The 18602-nt window shown below is 40.7% G+C and overlaps 1 protein-coding gene and 1 long non-coding RNA gene across 5 annotated transcripts in view; one reads left to right on the top strand and one right to left on the bottom strand.

The window, feature by feature from the left end:
• LOC134350154 (uncharacterized) overlaps positions 1 to 6109 on the bottom strand; it is a 55705-nt gene extending 49596 nt beyond the window's left edge. Inside the window, exons 1-2 of the long non-coding RNA XR_010018840.1 lie at positions 5957 to 6109; positions 3527 to 3613 (exon numbers count right to left, since the gene is read on the bottom strand). This is a non-coding gene — a long non-coding RNA (uncharacterized LOC134350154). The remainder of the gene's footprint in view (positions 1 to 3526; positions 3614 to 5956) is intronic.
• Positions 6110 to 10570: 4461 nt separating this feature from the next.
• LOC134350153 (paired box protein Pax-1-like) overlaps positions 10571 to 18602 on the top strand; it is a 130002-nt gene continuing 121970 nt past the window's right edge. For 3 of the 4 annotated variants that reach the window (XM_063055104.1, XM_063055105.1, XM_063055102.1), the window contains exons 1-4: positions 11115 to 11211; positions 11461 to 12096; positions 13308 to 13450; positions 13585 to 13822. In XM_063055104.1, the coding sequence (XP_062911174.1) occupies positions 11199 to 11211; positions 11461 to 12096; positions 13308 to 13450; positions 13585 to 13822 (1030 nt within the window). In that variant the 5' untranslated portion in view covers positions 11115 to 11198. Of the gene's footprint in view, positions 10871 to 11114; positions 11212 to 11460; positions 12097 to 13307; positions 13451 to 13584; positions 13823 to 18602 lie in introns of those variants that run through there. The other variant, XM_063055103.1, reaches the window with a different exon arrangement.

Genomic DNA, 18602 nt, shown 5'->3' with positions numbered 1-18602 from the left:
TCCTTAATTAAAGCATTTTTTAATCTTCATGCTTTGCTGTCTGCAGATGCTGTCCGGCTATTTGAGTATTTCCAGTACGTTTTGCTTTTAATTTCAGATTTGAAGCATTTGCATTTTTTGTGCACTTCGCTGGAGTTAAAGCCCTTAAAGCGATCGCGTCTCAGATTCCTGTTGCCATGCCTTGAAAATGTGCAAATAAGAAATAGTAACTCGCATGAGAGGCAAAGCTTCGAGTTGGCTTGTCTCATTAAGCAGCTCCCACACCGCCGTTTGCTCCTTCCAGCGTTCGATGCAACGATACACATTACTGTACACATTATGTTAAGCACTCACGAGTCGCACGATTGTAAGCCCATTCTGAAACAGGTGTGTGTGTGTGTGTGTGTGTGTGTGTGTGTGTGTGTGTGTGTGTGTGTGTGTTGAGGGGTGATGTTGAGATGTCAAGTTGTAATTTTGTAATTTTACTGTTAGATACATGAATGGCAGTAAATGAAAATTATTTTAAAGTTTTTTTTCACGTGTGAAACATTTACAAAACATTTTGGAAGTCCAAGCCTTTCTATAAATTGCCGATAGTTTTTGTTCTACTTCTGTTGTCCTGTACTCACTGAAAAATGGCAATTTACCCGAGGAAGTTTTTATTCGCCGAATGTCCTGTAAATAACGGAAGTGGCAGATGCTGCAAATCTGAAGTGAAGATATAATAGGATAAAGGCAGGAGATGTGGCATTTAAATTTTCAAAATCACTTTGATGACTTTGGGGATAACATATAAAAGAGCAAAGTGGTGGGATGGACAGCTGCCTTCACAACAAGAAGACGGGGTTTCTTTCCACAGATGCTGTCTGCCCCGCTGAGTGTTTTCCTGCATTTTCTGATTTATTACACAAACTATTACGGGGCATTATTTTCGCTCCATCCATTGCTTGCAAGTAATTCTGGTCTATGTAACCGCCTTTTGATCTTTTCCCTGTTAACTCCACAACGCGCAAATCCTTTCCTCCTGATATTTGCATCTAGCCTCCCATTATGTGAGTTTATACTATAGACCCATATCCGCAATATCACCTCCAAATGAGATGCTGCAAAGATTCTACACATTTGTTTTTCATAATTCGTCTTATTTTTCGACTGTAATCCAATCAGGGTAAGCGTTATTGCTTGCTTTGCATTGCCTGGCTTTAACGGCTGGTATCTATAATTATAGTGATTTGTGTACTTTGAGATTTTTAAAAACACGTTTGGAATTAATTTTCCAGGTAGCGGTCGCTTTTTTACTTATCAAAATATAATTACTCAGGCTTTTTTGTTGTGTCGCAATTTGCTTTCCAGTGTCATGTCCATCGCGTGGCTTGTATTGTGATTTGTTGCTGTTCTCCTCCGTATTGGCCGGCCGCTATTCTGCCCAAATTTCAAAAATTATTTTCTTTTGAATCCAAACTAAATAATATAAACCATGAACAACAGTAGCCTCTTGTGGTAGGCAAGTTTCTACCTGATTCCACTCTTGAGTATCTGCCCCTCGCCGTCCCTCTACTAGCTGCCATAGTGTCGGCTGGCTGTCCACCTTTATTTTGCTTGGTTAATATTGTAATATTTTATATTTTGTCGCAAATCTTAGTAAAGTTCCTTCGAAAGTCTAACTGTTGCATCACCCGCTTGTCCTGGCCTGAACAAAGGGTTCGTTGAGATTAGTCAAGCAATAATCCTTCATTTAAAATTCATATGACTATTCATTCTTGGTTTCTGGATATTTTTTCTATTTCTCGTCATTTTTCATGCTGTCAAATTTGTTAACTGATGTATAATTTTCTTGCACATATTCCCTTTCTCTTCTAAAAATATATAACCATTTACTAGCCCCAGCACTACATATTTTCTCCAACAAATTATTGAATGTTTCTGACAACGCTCCTGCTATTCTTAAGTTTGTTTTAAAGCAGGAGTTCCCAACTTTTTTTTTAATGCCATGGACCAATACAGTACCATTAGGCAAAGGGTCGGTGAACCCCAGGTCGTGAACCCCTGCTTAAAGCATGAGATGTAATAAAATCGAGACCACGTGATTTATCCTCTGCGTTTAATGTTTAAAGCATGACTATTTAATTTCTAATCTGCTGGCCAAGTCTGTCTAATCCATAGCCTTGCCAAAATAGCTTTTAGTACCAGTTGCGCTGTCTGGAACGTTGTCCAGTCCACTATCTTCCCAATTTTTCCCTTATCAATTCAAGTAAGTGTAAAGTGCTTACTGTTTGCTCTACCTTCATTAGAACAGCTTCTTCCCCTCCGCCGTCAGATTTCACAACCGACCAAGGACCCATGAACACCTCCTCACTTCTTACTTTTTTTTGCTGCACTTATTTTTTAAAAATCTTATTGAATATTCCTTGTTGATTTTTTACGTATTGCATACTGCTGCCGCAAAACAATAAAATTTCACACGAGTCAGTGATAAATAACCTGATTCTGATTTAAATTCATGCTTTGTTTTTGTGTTCCTATTGTGTTCTTTTCCTCACTTTTCACCGACCTCTTCACCGTCACTATCCCCAGATACGCTGGCTGAAAGCCTCTTGCTCCTTTCTATCCCCTGTGCCTACCGTATCTCATTGGCAGTTATTTCCTTTGGCGAAATACATACTCCCTGGAATCTGGACTACGTTTCGTATTAATTCCAAACGGCTTTCTAATCTTTGTTCATCCCTCAGAGGATGTGAACAGAACAGCCAAACTTAAATAAAATAAAGACAGATGGCTGCGCAGCGCGACGGTGTGTCTGTCGAATTCGGCGAAGAATAATTTAGTTCGAAATTTATTTGTTAGAAAGGAAGAGTATCCGTTGTATACATTTAGATTATGGTAACGTTTCTGTTGTCTTGCACAGAGAATTTTATTCTTACCCCATGTTGTTCTAGGTCTGCCTATTGCACGCAATCTGGACCCATTCTAATATTTTCCATACTGGGCAATGAGATCACAAACTCCCATACAGTAAATCAAAACCGGCGGTACAGGAACTTTTAAAAAAAATTTTACTCAATAAAAAAGGAGTTTTATATAGAGAGGGAGGATGGAAAATTGAAACCATGTCTGAAGGAAGTTATTAGGATGCATACGTGAGATTAAAATTCGAACCATCGTCGAACAACAAGGGAATTTTCGTAATGGCATGAGCTAGCTCCCTTCCATTACAGTACAAAGGACGCTGTTATCTAAGTCATAGTGGCGAGACGCTATTACAGAGTTTTGACAATGATTAAGGAAGTGATTAGACTCGAAGAATGTCCCTCATCCTTGTGGCATTGTATTTAGTGTAACACTTAAGTGTAGCATTTCATATCAATAATATGCTGCTTTGGTCAAGCCGGGCACCATGTATAGCTAACGTAAGCCTGTACAATGTTCGTATTTTAAACCCCATCTAATTATGTTCCCGAATGAACTAGTTAACAGATCAGTCAGAAGAATATAGTAGCTAAATCCAGCTACACGGTGAAAAGATCGTCACTCAGTAATTGCAACTAACCTCTTCTGATGGCATTCGTATAACTAATATGCCGAAATGGATGTATATGTATATTCAGTACAGGCATATCTAACACCATACACAAACCTGAAATAAAACGAAATAATTTTTTTAAATTATTTGTTCTTCAGCATATTATTTGCAAATCGACTTCTTATATAACTTTCCCAAATATACCAAAAATAATTTAAATCATTACTTTTAGGTTTTATTCTACGAGTCTAGAAAGAATGAGTCCTGTTTAAAATGAATTTCGCTTTTCAATCAAAAAACTAACTGTTCCTCATTCTAATGTGGTCAGTTTATTGGTAAAATGTTATTTTAATAAAACGCTTAAAATAGCTTCCTAAAGACTTGACCGCAATGTTCATTGCAAAGTCAAGATGACTCTGTAGAACGGATCCGGATGAAGAGCCGGTTCAAGTGAAATTGCTCCCAATTTCTTGTAATATCTCGATCAGATATCGGAGAAGATCGTCATGTTCGTTCTGATTTGCTTACGATGCCTTACAGAACTGGCAGACTGATGGCGGTGGGGTGCAAATGGATTAAATTCGGCCAAGCATGTTGAAAGGCCGTGCACTTCACTGTAAAACTCAAACTTCTAAATCCTTTCATAATCCGATTGATTTACTGTGGTTTGATGCGCGCTGTCTTCAGTCAGTTTTTGGTGGGCATGAATCGCTTTCGGAAACCGTGTCCACATCAGTTTGTCCCGCCAATCAAAAGCACAATAAGCGACCGAAATGCAACAGCGAGGGTTCAAGGGTGATTAATGCACCTCGGCTACAGCTTATGTACTTAACTTCATCCCGCGCTGGATCCCATCCCGGGGTGTATTAATCACCAGTAAACACATGCTCCATTTCCCTCTTTTCATTACCTGTATGGCACTTTCCAAAGCTGACACAGTGAATGATAGAAATTAACACGCTACACCACCAGTATATGTAGAAAAAATATCAGTATTTCCCCGCTATGCCAACAACTTGCTGCACACTCCCCCTGCCGTGAATTTCCATTGCTCGTTTTAATGTGCTTAAAAGCGAATAACAAAACAACTTGGCTCTTCTGTCTACAGGCAAACATTTTGTCTATTCATTTTTTGACGTGTCTTCTCGCCGATTCTGGATCTATTTAATGAAAGTGATTGACTTTTAAATTGTAGAATCCGAAGTGTAAATTGATAACTTTTCGGAAATTTATAAATAACAATAAAATGCAAAACATTATTATAATACAACGTTTAAATTCTGAAACCTTATCGTTCACTTTCTTTTTATTGGTAAATCGTACCAATCGTTTAATCGTATTAGACGATTACCTTATACTTTATTCTACATGACCTACGTTGAGAAAGCCAATGAAAACAAATGAAAGTTTGGGGCCAGTTTTTTAAAGAGCTTACTTCAGAACTATGCGTTTAATGTGATGTTATTTAAACTCTGCTTCTTTAACGCGTAATGTAGGGTCCATATAAGCTTAAAAATAAAATGGGAACCAATTATATTTAGAGAAAAATGCAGAATTAGCAGTGGCATCGAATGTACAAATTCCTAATTCGCAATGCGAAATTTTTAGCATCAAGGAACAACAAGTATATTTGATTAAAATTTCATTTGGACCCCCCCCCCATTCGATAAATTATTTAAAAAAAAACACATCTCAGCTTTAGACTCCCAATTCGATTATTTCCTTGTTTTCTTCATCTCTACACGAAGTGGGAGCTGCGACTATTTTGTGGTAGATTTCACTTGAGCAAATAAAGTTAGGTAGGTCTTTAGCGATTTCCCCCCGATAATTTCATACTATTATGGATTGATGTGTGCAGACTAAGCTGAGAGACGGGGTGCTGCCGCCAGCCGTCTGTGATTTGAAAGCGGGGACACGATTAAGTGTGATACTGAGTTTAACACCTGCTCGGTTCTGCATTGTATCACAGAAACAAAGTGGTCCGAGTTTGTATATCCCCCCCAATGTACCTTAACACCAGGCTTTCCCCCAACCCCCACTTGCCTTCTCCCAGCCCCCAAGTCCATATTGATCTAAATGACTCACGCAAAGGTATACTACAACGACTTGATTTGTATTGCGTTTGGGATAATAGACAAACTATAAACACCGCATTTTAGCTCTACAGTTTACAAGGCGACCCGTCAAACTGGTATACTGATATCATTGTTTTTTTAAATAATCTGTATTTCGCCTGCTTGCATAAAGCATGCTGATATGACCTCTAGGATTACATATACACGCACAGAAATGCATAATGCTAACTCAACGTACATGTTTCTCTTCTTTTCTTCTGGGAAAGAATGAACTAAACACGCATGCAGAGAATTTATTGGAGATGCTTGTTTTTCACCCAGTCTCCCGGCACATTACTGTTTCCTTAATCGATCGGCGCAACCACATACAAGAATAGCTCACCTTACATTTCCCGTTACGTCCTTCGTTCGCACAGTTCCACGACTAGCAGCGTAAAGTAAACGGGGCTTCTGCAGAAAGCCCCTCAGTTGCGGATTCGCTATCGAGCAAGCAGCGTGACTCGAGACTACACCGATCATTCGCATCCTTTACTGTAATGCTTTCTCGTCAGTCACGATACTCGGGATCTCCACCAGGCGGAGCCACTCCTCTGTGCACACGATTACTACTCCGGCAATCGGCTTCGGGGTTCCGAGGGGTCATACCTACCTCCTGATTAGCACAAGGAATTTGGTTAGTGTACAACACAATGGTTAGCTCCTACGTGCACAAATGAATGGAATTTTGATTTCCTTATTGGTTCCTCAAGCTTGTTTGTGTCCCTATCTTTTGTAACCTCCTGCTCTCTCTATCACTCTGATTCTAGCTTCTTTTACAGGGACGCCAGAAGAACAAGTCGACTGCGTTGATGTGCTTCATGAATGCCCATAAGGAAAATAAATACTCTTTACCCAGATTCCACAACTAAGGGAGGGCAACTGATCTGTTTGTTGTCTGTCCCAAGAAACTGCCCAGTCAGTCGTCTAGTTTCTAGAGACACTGGGAGCACCCTCGCCTCACGCCTCACAGCGGGAGCTCATCCCAAGGTTGCCACCTGGGGTGAACAATAATTGATAGTCATATTGGCGGTTGCACTTCTCATTAGTTATTTAAATAGGGATGAAATAAATAAAGTATTATTAATTAAATAAATTATGCGCCATGATCCTATAATTATGCTTTGAAGAGCTGTCCTTTGTAATTACACCAGCCACTTCACCGGGACGTTGGCACACGTTTCCCCTAAAGTTCCACAGAGGTGCGAACAATATTGTTTCAAACTCACCATTCTCTCTCTCCCCTCTGATTTCAATCAATCGCCTTGCAATTGGCAGCTGGTGCCTTCAGCAGCCCGGTTGTCCAGTTCTGGCATTCGGTAAAGCTTTTTACCTCCATTAAGAGGTGGGGGGGGGGTGTCTAAGAACATAAAACGCAGCAAACACCGAGCGTGCCGTAGCCACCTGACTCTCCCACCTGACCGCGTCTCCGCAGATGCTGCTTGACTCGCAGATTGATTCCAGTATCTCTATTTTTTTAAATTTCTGATTTCTAGGATCTGAAGTTTCTCTGACCATGAAAACAGGAAGGTCCGTCATTCACACTTCCAAATCCGTTCCAAATATATTATTGAATTAGTTCATCACTTTCTGTAACCACCGCTCTAGCAAAGGCGTTAGCTTGAATTCGAATAAACTGCTCAGAACTGTCTTTTGATATTTCACTGAATTTCATACAGATAGTTTCTCAGCACCACTCATGAAAATAAAAAAAAATCCTGGATTTCACTGGGTCCAACCGGGGACAGAGTTTGTTTAGCAACTTAGATAAATTAAAACCCACAGAAATCTGAAACAGAAATATGGACTTGATACACTGCTAAAAACCTATTGAAAACCAACTTAGTGCACAAAACTTGGTATACAGGTATACCGGTGACAGATTCGGGAGAGCCTTGGTCGCAATGAACGACTGAACAGCTTCGCCCGAATGAGCGGAAGACACTTACACCTACATTATCTATCTATCTATCTATCTATCTATCTATCTATCTATCTATCTATCTATCTATCTATCTATCTATCTATCTATCTATCTATCTATCGATCTATCTATCTATCCATTTATTTATTTATTTGTATTCGATACTGACTAACAAAACTGCGCAGCGACTCATTTGGAATCGTTATGTCGTTATTAGGTAGCTTTTCATACTTTCCCTCGCGAGGTATGCAAAGCTTTCATAAAAGCACCTCGCAACGAGCAGCAGCCAACAGAACGGACATCAATAGAGCTCTTATTTATTTTTTTACTATGCAAACAAGTCTCTTATTTTTCATAGAATTAAAAAAAATAGAAAAATCTTGAATATAGATAAACGGAGATCAAAGTATATTATGCGTGCTTTATAAATGAGCCAACCAAAGTGGATAAATAATGCGCGAATACATGTCATTTCAACGATAACTCCTTCTTCGAAAAGCAGGCTGGAAAAATCTTCAATACAGAGTGGGGAAATTTGTTTCCGATACCAATAATTCTGACACATTTCGTCATTTGATTGAAGACTCCAACGTCAGAGCAATGGACAAGTTTTTATTGCTGGCATAATTTGCACCCCATATACCCCAAGCCTTCCCGAATGATGTCAACATTGGATTCCAATAAATATAGTATTTCCAACCGTTCTTTATCGGTGCATAAACGTGCCCACTATCTCTAGACCACCGAGTAAGATATTATATTTTGTGTTAAATATATTAACCAGTCCTTTCCAAATGGCCTTATGTTCTTCTAGTGAATTAGATTTACAAACAAAAGTATGCAACATTTTGATGGATATGATTGTCATTTAATGTAACTGTGAAATAGCGATTACTTTTTCTATTATTTAATTGAAATCTTTACCGCTAAATTATAGATTGCCAACCAGCATTGGTCTTCGGGTTAATGCTCCGAAGCGACACGTATTGAGAGAACTGCCTGATATTTGAAGGACTTGGGGAGCACGACAGGACAAAACTTTTGCTAGTAAAGCGTTGCTCAAATCCGCGGAATCCCAAATACCAGCGGGTATTGTGTAAGCACCTGAATGGCAGCAGAGATTAGTTTCCCACAGGTTTTATTTTTATTTATCTGGTCACTTCCCTTAGAGAGAGAGGGAGAGAGAAAAAAAAACAAGTTTGCAAGTTTGACCTGTGCTGATCTCTTGCATGTGTGTCTCAACGGGAGAAACAAGCCAGGCACGTCCCGAAGCCATAAAGTGCAACTTTCATGAGCATTGACAGTTTTTTTGTGACCTGTGGGACGACGAATATATTATTATTTCAACTGTGTGAAGGATGAGCAGATTAACGATATACCCCCCATGCCGACATAAGGTGCACAGATTGTGCCTTCCTGACGAATTCCTTATCACTTAAACGCCCAAAGCCAGCCTTAAGACAAGCATTCATGCAATATTATATCTGCGTATAAATCTGCGACTAAAATATGTAGTCGTTTCAAAATGGTGTTCAAATAGAAACATTCGATTGCACTTTATTTATTATTTCTGACAACGCTTGATTGGAAAGAGAAAAAAAGGATTCATCATCTGCGGATAGACGGATTTCCTTGAGTACTGTCTTCCCGATGTGTTATAAAAAAGTTAACTTCCCCGTCCGAGTGGTTAATATGACCCTCAGAAACACCCTTAATATAAGAATGACACACCATCATGGAAAATATTTTATTGTTATAGACTTAATAAACTGTAATTAAATTATTACATTCACGTGTGTCTAGATAGGACCAAGATAGTGATTGTTCTGTTTACTGTTCCAACCTCTTCAACGACGTTTGTATCATTTTGTCGCTGTGTGCCAATTAGAACACCTTTTGGAACCATTAAGTTACTTCTGATAGTCGAAATAATCGTGCCTAGTTGTTTCATACAACACTTTCATAAATGTTGGTGCTCTTATTGAAAAGATAGTGATCGGACACGCAAGAATATGTTGGGGGCAGTATCTCATGTCCAAGGGATTTCAGCCAATCTTCTACGTCGTCTCTCAATTACGAACTTTCTCGCCAGAATTCTTTTCATTAATATCTCAGCTTTTGATTAAAAATAGCATGGGTTACCTTCATATATGCTTTCACCTGATAAGAAGAAATGACATCCCCGTGGCTTAGGAGATCGCGGGAAGTTTGACTTCATTAAAAAAAAGACATTTTGAACAGGCGCATTGCTCATGTTGGATTCTTTTTAGAACCCTGTGTTGATATGCTGACTTGTCAATATCTATTAATCATCTTTTGCAAAACGAACATAGAAGAACCTGTCAATGACATTATAAGATAGCTGGACAACAAGCAGGGGGAGGGGCGGGGAGCGCAGGAAATCCATAGTTTAACAATGAATTAAGTGAACAATTTTTCTGATGAGGAAGTCTTTAGATCATATAACGCTAATAAGTAAATCAGACATGAGGTTGTATTTACTAACATCTAAAGGAATTATTCAGCTTATTCTTCATTACGAGAACAGGCAAATTAAACTGCCAGCTGAATTATTGCTTCTGAGTTTCTTCATTTATTTAAGGATAAAATTTGAAGTTTTCACGGTTCCGACGAAACTTTCGATTGATCTACGCGACCTTTACGGATGTAGGAGCTGTAGGGATGGATACAAAACATGGGGCGTGAAAACTAAGCGTGACTTAAAAATTTTCAAATATTCTTTCAAAGTATGTACTATCAAGAGTAAATAAACTAGGGGGGAAACAATAGCAAGGTCTTCTATTTTGGACATTGGCACACACACGTTTTGTACTTTCATGATATCTTATTGAAGTTTGTAGTAATCAAGACTTCAGCAGTAGCTGCCCTTCTGGCTTTCAGGAGGTTGCCAAATAGGCGGAAAGTCTGTGAGCGACATTAATAATTCTGTTTCAAGACAGCCAATAGGGAGAGGAGGAAGCCAGCGAAAGACTAATGAGAACTTCGCAGCGTGACCATCAAGATTGACGTGGAAAAACGTGTAAAATTGATCTGGACAAACTGCAGCCTCTAGGATTTACAAATTTACCCTAATCGGATGAAGATCACCTTGTGCTATTCGTGCAGCCCCGTCTCATTATTGTTCTCCCACCTCAAGCCTCCAGATTGGGTCGCGAAAGGAATTCTCCTGTGCTTTCGAAATCGGACTCTGTTCCTGTCCCTCTATTTACCCGTCAGACTTCAGCCTAACTCTCCGAAACAAATTTTCAGCCATTGCAAGGGGAGGTTTGTTTTTTTTTAAGATTGCTGAGTGATTCTCGCTTCGTTGGACAATGGGTAAGCATCGATTCCTATTTGCATGGTTCAATGGCATGAGTTTGATAACACAATAAAAGATTGCTTTACGCGCCTGCATTATGTCTGAGGATCAAAACAGCGATCGGCACTCGGCCACTCGTCTTTGGTAGATTAGACTTAAAGGGGCTATTTTCCGATGTTGAAAAGTAAAATAATAGATTTTTGGGGGGGACTGGGTGTCGACAGACTGGCGCTTATGTTAAAAGTACATTAGTGAGGTGGGGTTGAATCACACAGAGATGGTTATACGTATTGAGGAGGTAGTTTGTTATCGGTCGAGCTGTACTTCGCGCCAGGCGCAAATGCAATGGAGCACCCTGGTGAGTGCAGAACTCCAAACATAGCTGCAAGCGAGTCGATAATAAAGAAATACTATTCTCCAAAAAAACATTACTTCATATTTTTAGTCGGCGCATATATTTTTGTTGGAGACCATTTTCATGTTCAGGGCTTTAGAAGTTTGTGGGAAGTGTGATGTTTTGACAGCTGTTTAATTTCTGTCCTTGTATCGTTTATGGTTTAAATGCGGGAGATTATCACGATGGCCTCTCTGCTTTTCTTTCCCGTAGATCAGACGTACGGGGAGGTGAATCAGCTGGGAGGCGTTTTCGTTAACGGGAGACCACTTCCCAACGCGATCAGACTGAGGATCGTAGAGCTGGCTCAGCTGGGGATCAGACCCTGCGACATCAGTAGGCAACTCCGCGTCTCCCACGGGTGCGTGAGCAAAATCCTAGCCCGTTACAATGAAACGGGCTCGATCTTACCCGGGGCTATCGGGGGAAGCAAACCCAGGGTCACCACCCCGACCGTGGTGAAATACATCAGGGAATACAAGCAAGGAGACCCGGGCATCTTCGCTTGGGAGATTCGAGACAGGCTCTTGGCCGATGCGGTCTGTGACAAGTACAACGTCCCTTCCGTCAGTTCCATTAGTAGGATCCTGAGAAACAAAATCGGCAACCTTTCACATTCGGGCCAATGCGAGACCAGCAAGCAGCTTCCTCCGCAACCGACGCTGTCTTACAATCCCATTTACCAGTACTCCTACCCCAACCACATGTCATCAGCCGCCGCAAAAATGAGCAGTACTACGGGGGTCCCCGTGCCAGGGGTTACGGGACATGTCGGGATCCACAGAGCCTGGCCGAGCGCGCATTCTGTCACCAACATCCTCGGACTCCGAAGCCTTGTTGAACAGTCAGGTAAGCGTGTCACCTCTCTCTCCGAGTGTACCTAACCCTTCTCCAGTGCTTCGAAAATTGAAGGGAATAAATAATTTCGCCGTTACGTTTCGGTGGAAAGAGATCGCCTGATCGTTTATCTAAGGAAAGAAAAAAGACGATATTAAGAGCCGTAAGAAAGAAACACTATGATAGTGTAACTTTGATTCTGCATATGTCACTTCTACTACAAGTAAAGCCAGCAGCTATTGCTCACAGCAGTGACTAGCAGTTTAAAGTAGAAGAGGGTTATCCGCTTCTAATTGTAAACGTTTGAGAACAGAATGCATGGCGTAAGAAAGTCACAAAATAACATGAAATTTGATAAACGAGTAGGTCTCGCTGGCAGCATTTTTGGTTGCTTTCTTAACGGCCTAACGTTTGTTAAAAAATAAAACATATAGATAATCTCCCCTTTCCTGCCATTCTTTTCGACAATGTTTGACCAAATTCAGGCCTTTCTCAGATCTTTCTTTGTGTTTGTCCTCCCCCCCCCCAACAGGAAGCGGCCTTTGTGGCCTACGTTTCCCCTTACCTGGGCCCGGCAGCCCGAGTCCTGTCCTTAACTGCTTTATCCGATTTTTTTTGGTCAAATGCTGACCTAATTGAGTCTATTGAAATATCCAGACCTTTGCGAATTTTAGTTTTTTTGTTTGTGAGCTGGAGAATAAATATTTTAAAAATATTACTAAAGGAACGAAGTTTCACACCAATTCATTTTCCACCTTGCCTTTCCATTAACTTCGTCCTGACGGGTCTGCCCGAATTTAAACTATATTGTTAAATAATGACGTTAGTATATTGTACCTTGGTATCCTCAGAGAAGATTCTGCGTCTAAGGAGGCCGATAATTTAAATTTTGATCTGGTGTGCAAAATTATACATGAATGGTGTTTCGTTTCGTTGTTGTCGATAGAAACAGTCCAAAAAAGAATCTCACACGGTGTAAGTCATCGGATTCTTGTCATGGATTGCTTTAGGCATAGACTAAATATGTTATTTCTAGGCATTTAAGTTGACGATAACTGATATTAAAATAAATCAAGTGCAGAAGAATTCCGATTACAATGCTTTACCAGCAAGACCGAAAGTTCTTGTTCATATTCCTGGCGAGGGATTCGTGTAGAAAGCAGACGGGAATTCCTCGGTTAGACGTTGTTTACACGCAATATAATTAAATAAATGTATTTTAGCTGCTCTTGGCGGAACTGAGGCTTCAGCGTATCAAACAAAAGTGGAAGATTGGAATAATGTCAATAGAGCAACCTTCCCATCAACTCAAAGTGTCAACGGGATAGAGAAGCAGGCGATCGATCCGGATCTGAAATACTCCCAGGTACTGTACTGACCTAGTAGCCCTCCTGTCTAGATTTTCGCTTATTGAATGATGTGGTTCTACATTCTCAGTGCCACTTGCTGGCAATACCGACATCTGAAACTAAAATAAGCTTTGGTCTTGTTGCATTACAGCCGCCTTCCGCACTGCCTGCTGTGAGTAGTTTCGTCCCTCCTTGCGCAGTTGGGCCTTATCCCTCGTCAAACCAGGTACCGAGCTATGGAGTGTACGGGGGCCCTGGAGCGGGCTACATGACTGGCCACCCCTGGCAGTCCCAGGGCAGTAGTCTGTCTCACTCTGGGCCAGGGATTACTATGCACGGCGGAGACATTCACGCACCAATGCCCTTCAAACACCTCTCGGCCAGAGAAGGTAAATCGCTTTGCTCGTTATTATGGTCACGGACTATTTCCTCAAAAATACTGGGTCAGAACTATTAAGCGATTCACAATATTTTCGTAATATTTTGAATGAAACAAAAGTAGCTGATGAAACAAAAATGTTCTGTCTGGAGACCACCACACAGGTTTCTAACGTTTAATTCATTTGCGTAACAAAACCAAACGTGGAACTCGCAGCGGAATCGATGCAGATATTCGCGGGGTCTGAAGTACAACCAAAATGGCCCGTCATCAAAAACACATGACTGTCAAGAAATAGAATTTTTGAAGCTTCATTTGCAGGAGGAGCATTTTCCAAGTACAAAGCAATGACAGGGTTTTGAAAGTTTTGTGCATCCGTTTAGTCAATAGTGGGTGTTTAAAGAGAGCCTCGTACTGCACGCCTTCGCATTAATTCTGCTACGAGAGTGTTGTTGCCGCTCTTGGGACAATTCCGGACTGAAAGCAATTCTATTTTCCAAAAGCTCCTTGTGTTTCATGCTAGTCACAGCAATGTTCACATACTGGGCACAGGAGCCGCCTATGCGGAGTTGTAAGGCTATGGGTTGAAGCTGTATGATAACGTAGTTCGTCAGCTGCAAAAATTGGGGCATGCATTACTGATAAATATGCTTCCATATTGTTTTTAATTATATTATAAATCATTTAGAGGTAATGGAAAATAAAATGAATTGGCGAGCAATTGTGCGTCAAGCATGCCGACTAGATAGAAGTTCGGATGAAAGTTGTTTGCAAGCGTCTATTAAACCCATTCGACTTGGATATCAATGTCTATATTTTCTTTGGATGCAGTTAAATGTGAATTGCTAAATATCACATTAAAAAGTATAGTCGCTACTAATCGTTACAAATAACAACGTCCAGATCTTGCCCAAAATGAGTTGAGATGGCTACCTGGGATATATGTTAGTGCAGTTGTCCTTGAGAGTTGATTCTCGTCAAAACCTGACAACTATCTGGTTTAGATAGTAGAGGCTAAAACTTTTGTGGATGAGAGCATATGGAAAAAAAGGAATAAGGCCGCCCCTACAGTAATTAAGCTGCTCTGCTTTGATAACCCAATGTTCCCTGAATGGCCCTTATATCCGACCCATCCTGGGCTGAATTCACTCCAAGCATTTGCTGCAGGGTTGTCCGATGTAATGTAAATATATACTATGTGTTTAAATGTATGTATGTATGTACGCACGTGTGTGTTGTGTGTGTGTGTACATGTATATATAGAGTCAAGACTTTGTGTGTGTGTATAGATATACATAATTAGTCATTGCTTTGAGGTATTGATGGAGCAACACACACAAAGTGCTGGAGGAACTTAGTAGGTGAAGTAGCATCAATGGAAAAGAGTGAACAGTCGACGTTTCGGCCCGAAACGAGTCTGTTCAATCTTTTCACAGATGCTGCTGACGTGCTGAGTCAATTTGGCATTTTCTGTGTGTTACTTTGGATTTCTAGCATCTGCAGACATTCTCATGTTTATACACACACGTGTGTGTGTGTGTGTGTGTGTGTGCCTACTACTCAATAACTTTTCTCTTTTGTGCAAAACCATTTGACACAGTTCAAAGCATAAGAATCGTAACACAAAACTCCTATCAATAGTTCTGCTACTTCCCTCACATTTTGAATAATGTCCTTCCGGGGTAACCAGATGCGAGAAAGTTAAAATGTGAGAGCAAGAATCATGCGTTCTTTACGGGTGTCCGGAATCAGGTGCTCAAAGTAAGGGGTTGACTGTTCAAAATTGAGCTAAAGAGCAAATTATTCCCTCAGATGGTAGCGAATCTTAAGGATTCTCTCTACCTTGGGGCTGTGGAGACTCAGTCACTGGGTAAGTTCAGGGCAGAAATGTTAAATTGTAAGGAATGGAGGCTTCATGCAGGTAGCCGGTGCTGAGGTAAAAGGTCAGCCACGATCTTATTGAATGTGGGTCAGACATGTAAAGCTGAGCTGCGTGCTCTTGATTCAGCTTTTTATGAGCTTATCGGAATTAATTTGCTTCGATTATTCGGCAGCAGTTTGAAGCGAGGAGAAAACACCGTGACTTTAAAAAAACAAACGATTTCTCTCCGTGATGTTATAGACGCTGCATTATATTGTGTGTGTGTGTGTGTGTGTGTGTGTGAGAGAGAGAGAGAGAGAGAGAGATGATGGGGAGGAGGGGGACAAGTGATGCTTTTTTAGTAACTTTATTTCTGTCGCTTGAGCATCTTTGTACGCTGGTAGAAAGATACGAGGAAGAGTAAGAGTTAGCGTCAGTCAGTCAAATATAAAAATATGATGTTTTATGGCAGCCCAGTCTACATTTTTTACGTTAACATATTTAAAGGGAACTTTTTGGTGGAGAGCGTGCAGACTACCGACTTCATCAGTCATCATAAACTGGCTATTTATTTTCAATGTCAAAAATCGAAACCATGCACCCATACGGTATAGGACCTATCATTTTTTTTCCTTGAGAAAGTTAACTCAGCGGGATTTAATTCACCAGTATATTTTAAATCGCATATAATTTTACAAATGGTTTTGTACATAGCACTGAAGTTTGGGTTCCTATTTTCGTTAATTTTCCTTGAAGTCCAATTTTACGCCGAAGAAGAGTGAGGGCGAATCTGAATATATTTCAATTTAGGTCCTGTATCATATAAACCCAAATGTGGCAAACCCATTTGTGAATATTTTCCACGTAAAGGACAGGCGAGGGGCAAAGACTTTGTACTCGAAGAGACTTTGTGTATCTTGTACCATTGTTTCGATATTTCCACGTAGTGACGGGGAAATACGAATCGTACCCGGAGAAACTTTCAACAGTTAGGAATTGAGCAGTATCCTCGTTTTAAAACAGTGGATGTTCAAGAGAACAGGGCTCTTGTGTGTTTTATTCTGGAAACCTAGCGTTGATTGATCATTTAAAATCCTAACCACTCTATCTGATTGCAATGTGGCATTTATTTCACGCAGCAAAACAAAATGGGGAGGCGCTGAGAATTGATAGCGTTTTAGCAGTAGGCTCAGCACAAGAGAAATGATAGACCTGTGCTTTGGCTTGAAGGCTTTCATCACCACAGTCTTGTCTAACTTCAGCAGAAGAAACTGCTTTCAAAGCAAATACTGTCTCAGCCTAAGAGTGGGGGTGGGGTGGGGGATGGTTATTACTCAGTGGGAGTGTAGGGATCGTATTCCCACCAGCATTTCTCTTCAACAGATGCATTTAGAAATGTTTTAGAAAGTAAAGATTAACTCCAAATTTTGATTATCTTTGAAAAAAGCAGAATCATTAGAAATAAAATTCTCTTAGCCTGTCTAACGACATTACATCCAATGAAGGAAAAAAACTCTGTAACGATCATAAACACAGGCGATTCTGCAGATACTGGGAATCCACTTACATTTAATCTTAATTGATTATCAAGAGGACAGTGTTAAATGAGAGTCAATATTTAATTGAATCCGGATCTGCCCGCACCATAAGCAGTTGAAGTCGGCGACCTCACGGAAGTATCAGCCCTAAATGAAATTTGAAAGACATCCACCCTCTCATCTTTAAAGGTGGAAAACTGTTGGTCCCGTTCCATTTCACAGTTTTGAGCGGGGAAGTCTAGACGGGTGCAGATGTTCGGTACGAGTTAGGTATCGCCTTTCGGCGAGTTCATAAACGACCCCCCATCACTCTCTTAGGTAAATTATTTGACAGCAATACAAAAGTGGGAGGCAGTTGCTTCGCGTTTCGGCCAATAATTATTCCCCAGTCAGCACCATGAAGCGGGTTATCTGATCATTCCGTATTGCTGTTTGTGAGAGTTTTCTATTCCGGTTGCCCCAATCCCAGTTTATTGTAACAACCATCATTGGATGTAATATGCTCTGGGACTCACCTGGGTACATGAAAATGCTATTCAAATACAATTCTTTTTGCAGAATGAAGACATTTTGAACTATTATTTCTATTATTCGATATTCTGCATTTGGATTTTTTGAAACTAGTTCAGTGGGATAGAGAAGCAGACATTTGCTTTAGGCGTTTGGTTGTTTATCAAGACACAATGCAATGCTGCAGTGTTTCTACCTACATCTCTAAAAACAATCAGTGCTGTGCGGGGTGTTGTGGAAAACAGAGTAAGAATGAAGTGACATGACGTCCATTTGGTTTCTAATAGAAACATTTGGGCAGAAATGAGAGAAACAAACCGATTTATATCCATAGAATCATAGAAAAGTACGGTACAGAAACCTACTGATAAAGATATCCTAGAAACTGACTGACCTGCAGTGAATTCAGGACGATGCTATCAGATATTCAGCGTTCAGGTGGCATGGCGGTTACCGCGACTCTATTACAGCATGGGACGTGGGAGTTCGGAGCTCAATTCCGGCGCCGTCTGCATGGACTTCGTACGTTCTCCCCATGACCGCGTGGGTTTCCTCTAGGTGCTCGAGTTTCCTCCCACAGTCCAAGTCGCACCGGTTAGTAGGTTATTTGCCATTGTAAGTTGTTCTGTGATTAGACTAAGTCTGATAGGTGGGTTGCTAGGCAACGCGGCTCGTTGGGCCGGAAGGATCAGTTCCATGCTGCATCTCTAAATAAAATCAATTAATTAATAATATGAAGTTTGCCCTTTTCGTTCCCAACAGAATCAGATCAGATCAACTGAAATAGACCAGCCATCACAATGAATGGTGGAGCATGTTCGGGGTGGGGTGCGGGGGGGGGGGGTGCAAATGTCCTGCTTTTATTCCCATCACTTGCAGCT

This window comes from Mobula hypostoma, chromosome 8 (assembly GCF_963921235.1).
Source record: "Mobula hypostoma chromosome 8, sMobHyp1.1, whole genome shotgun sequence".
Taxonomy (NCBI): domain Eukaryota; kingdom Metazoa; phylum Chordata; class Chondrichthyes; order Myliobatiformes; family Myliobatidae; genus Mobula; species Mobula hypostoma.
This window is presented reverse-complemented; position numbering and strand designations above follow the sequence as displayed.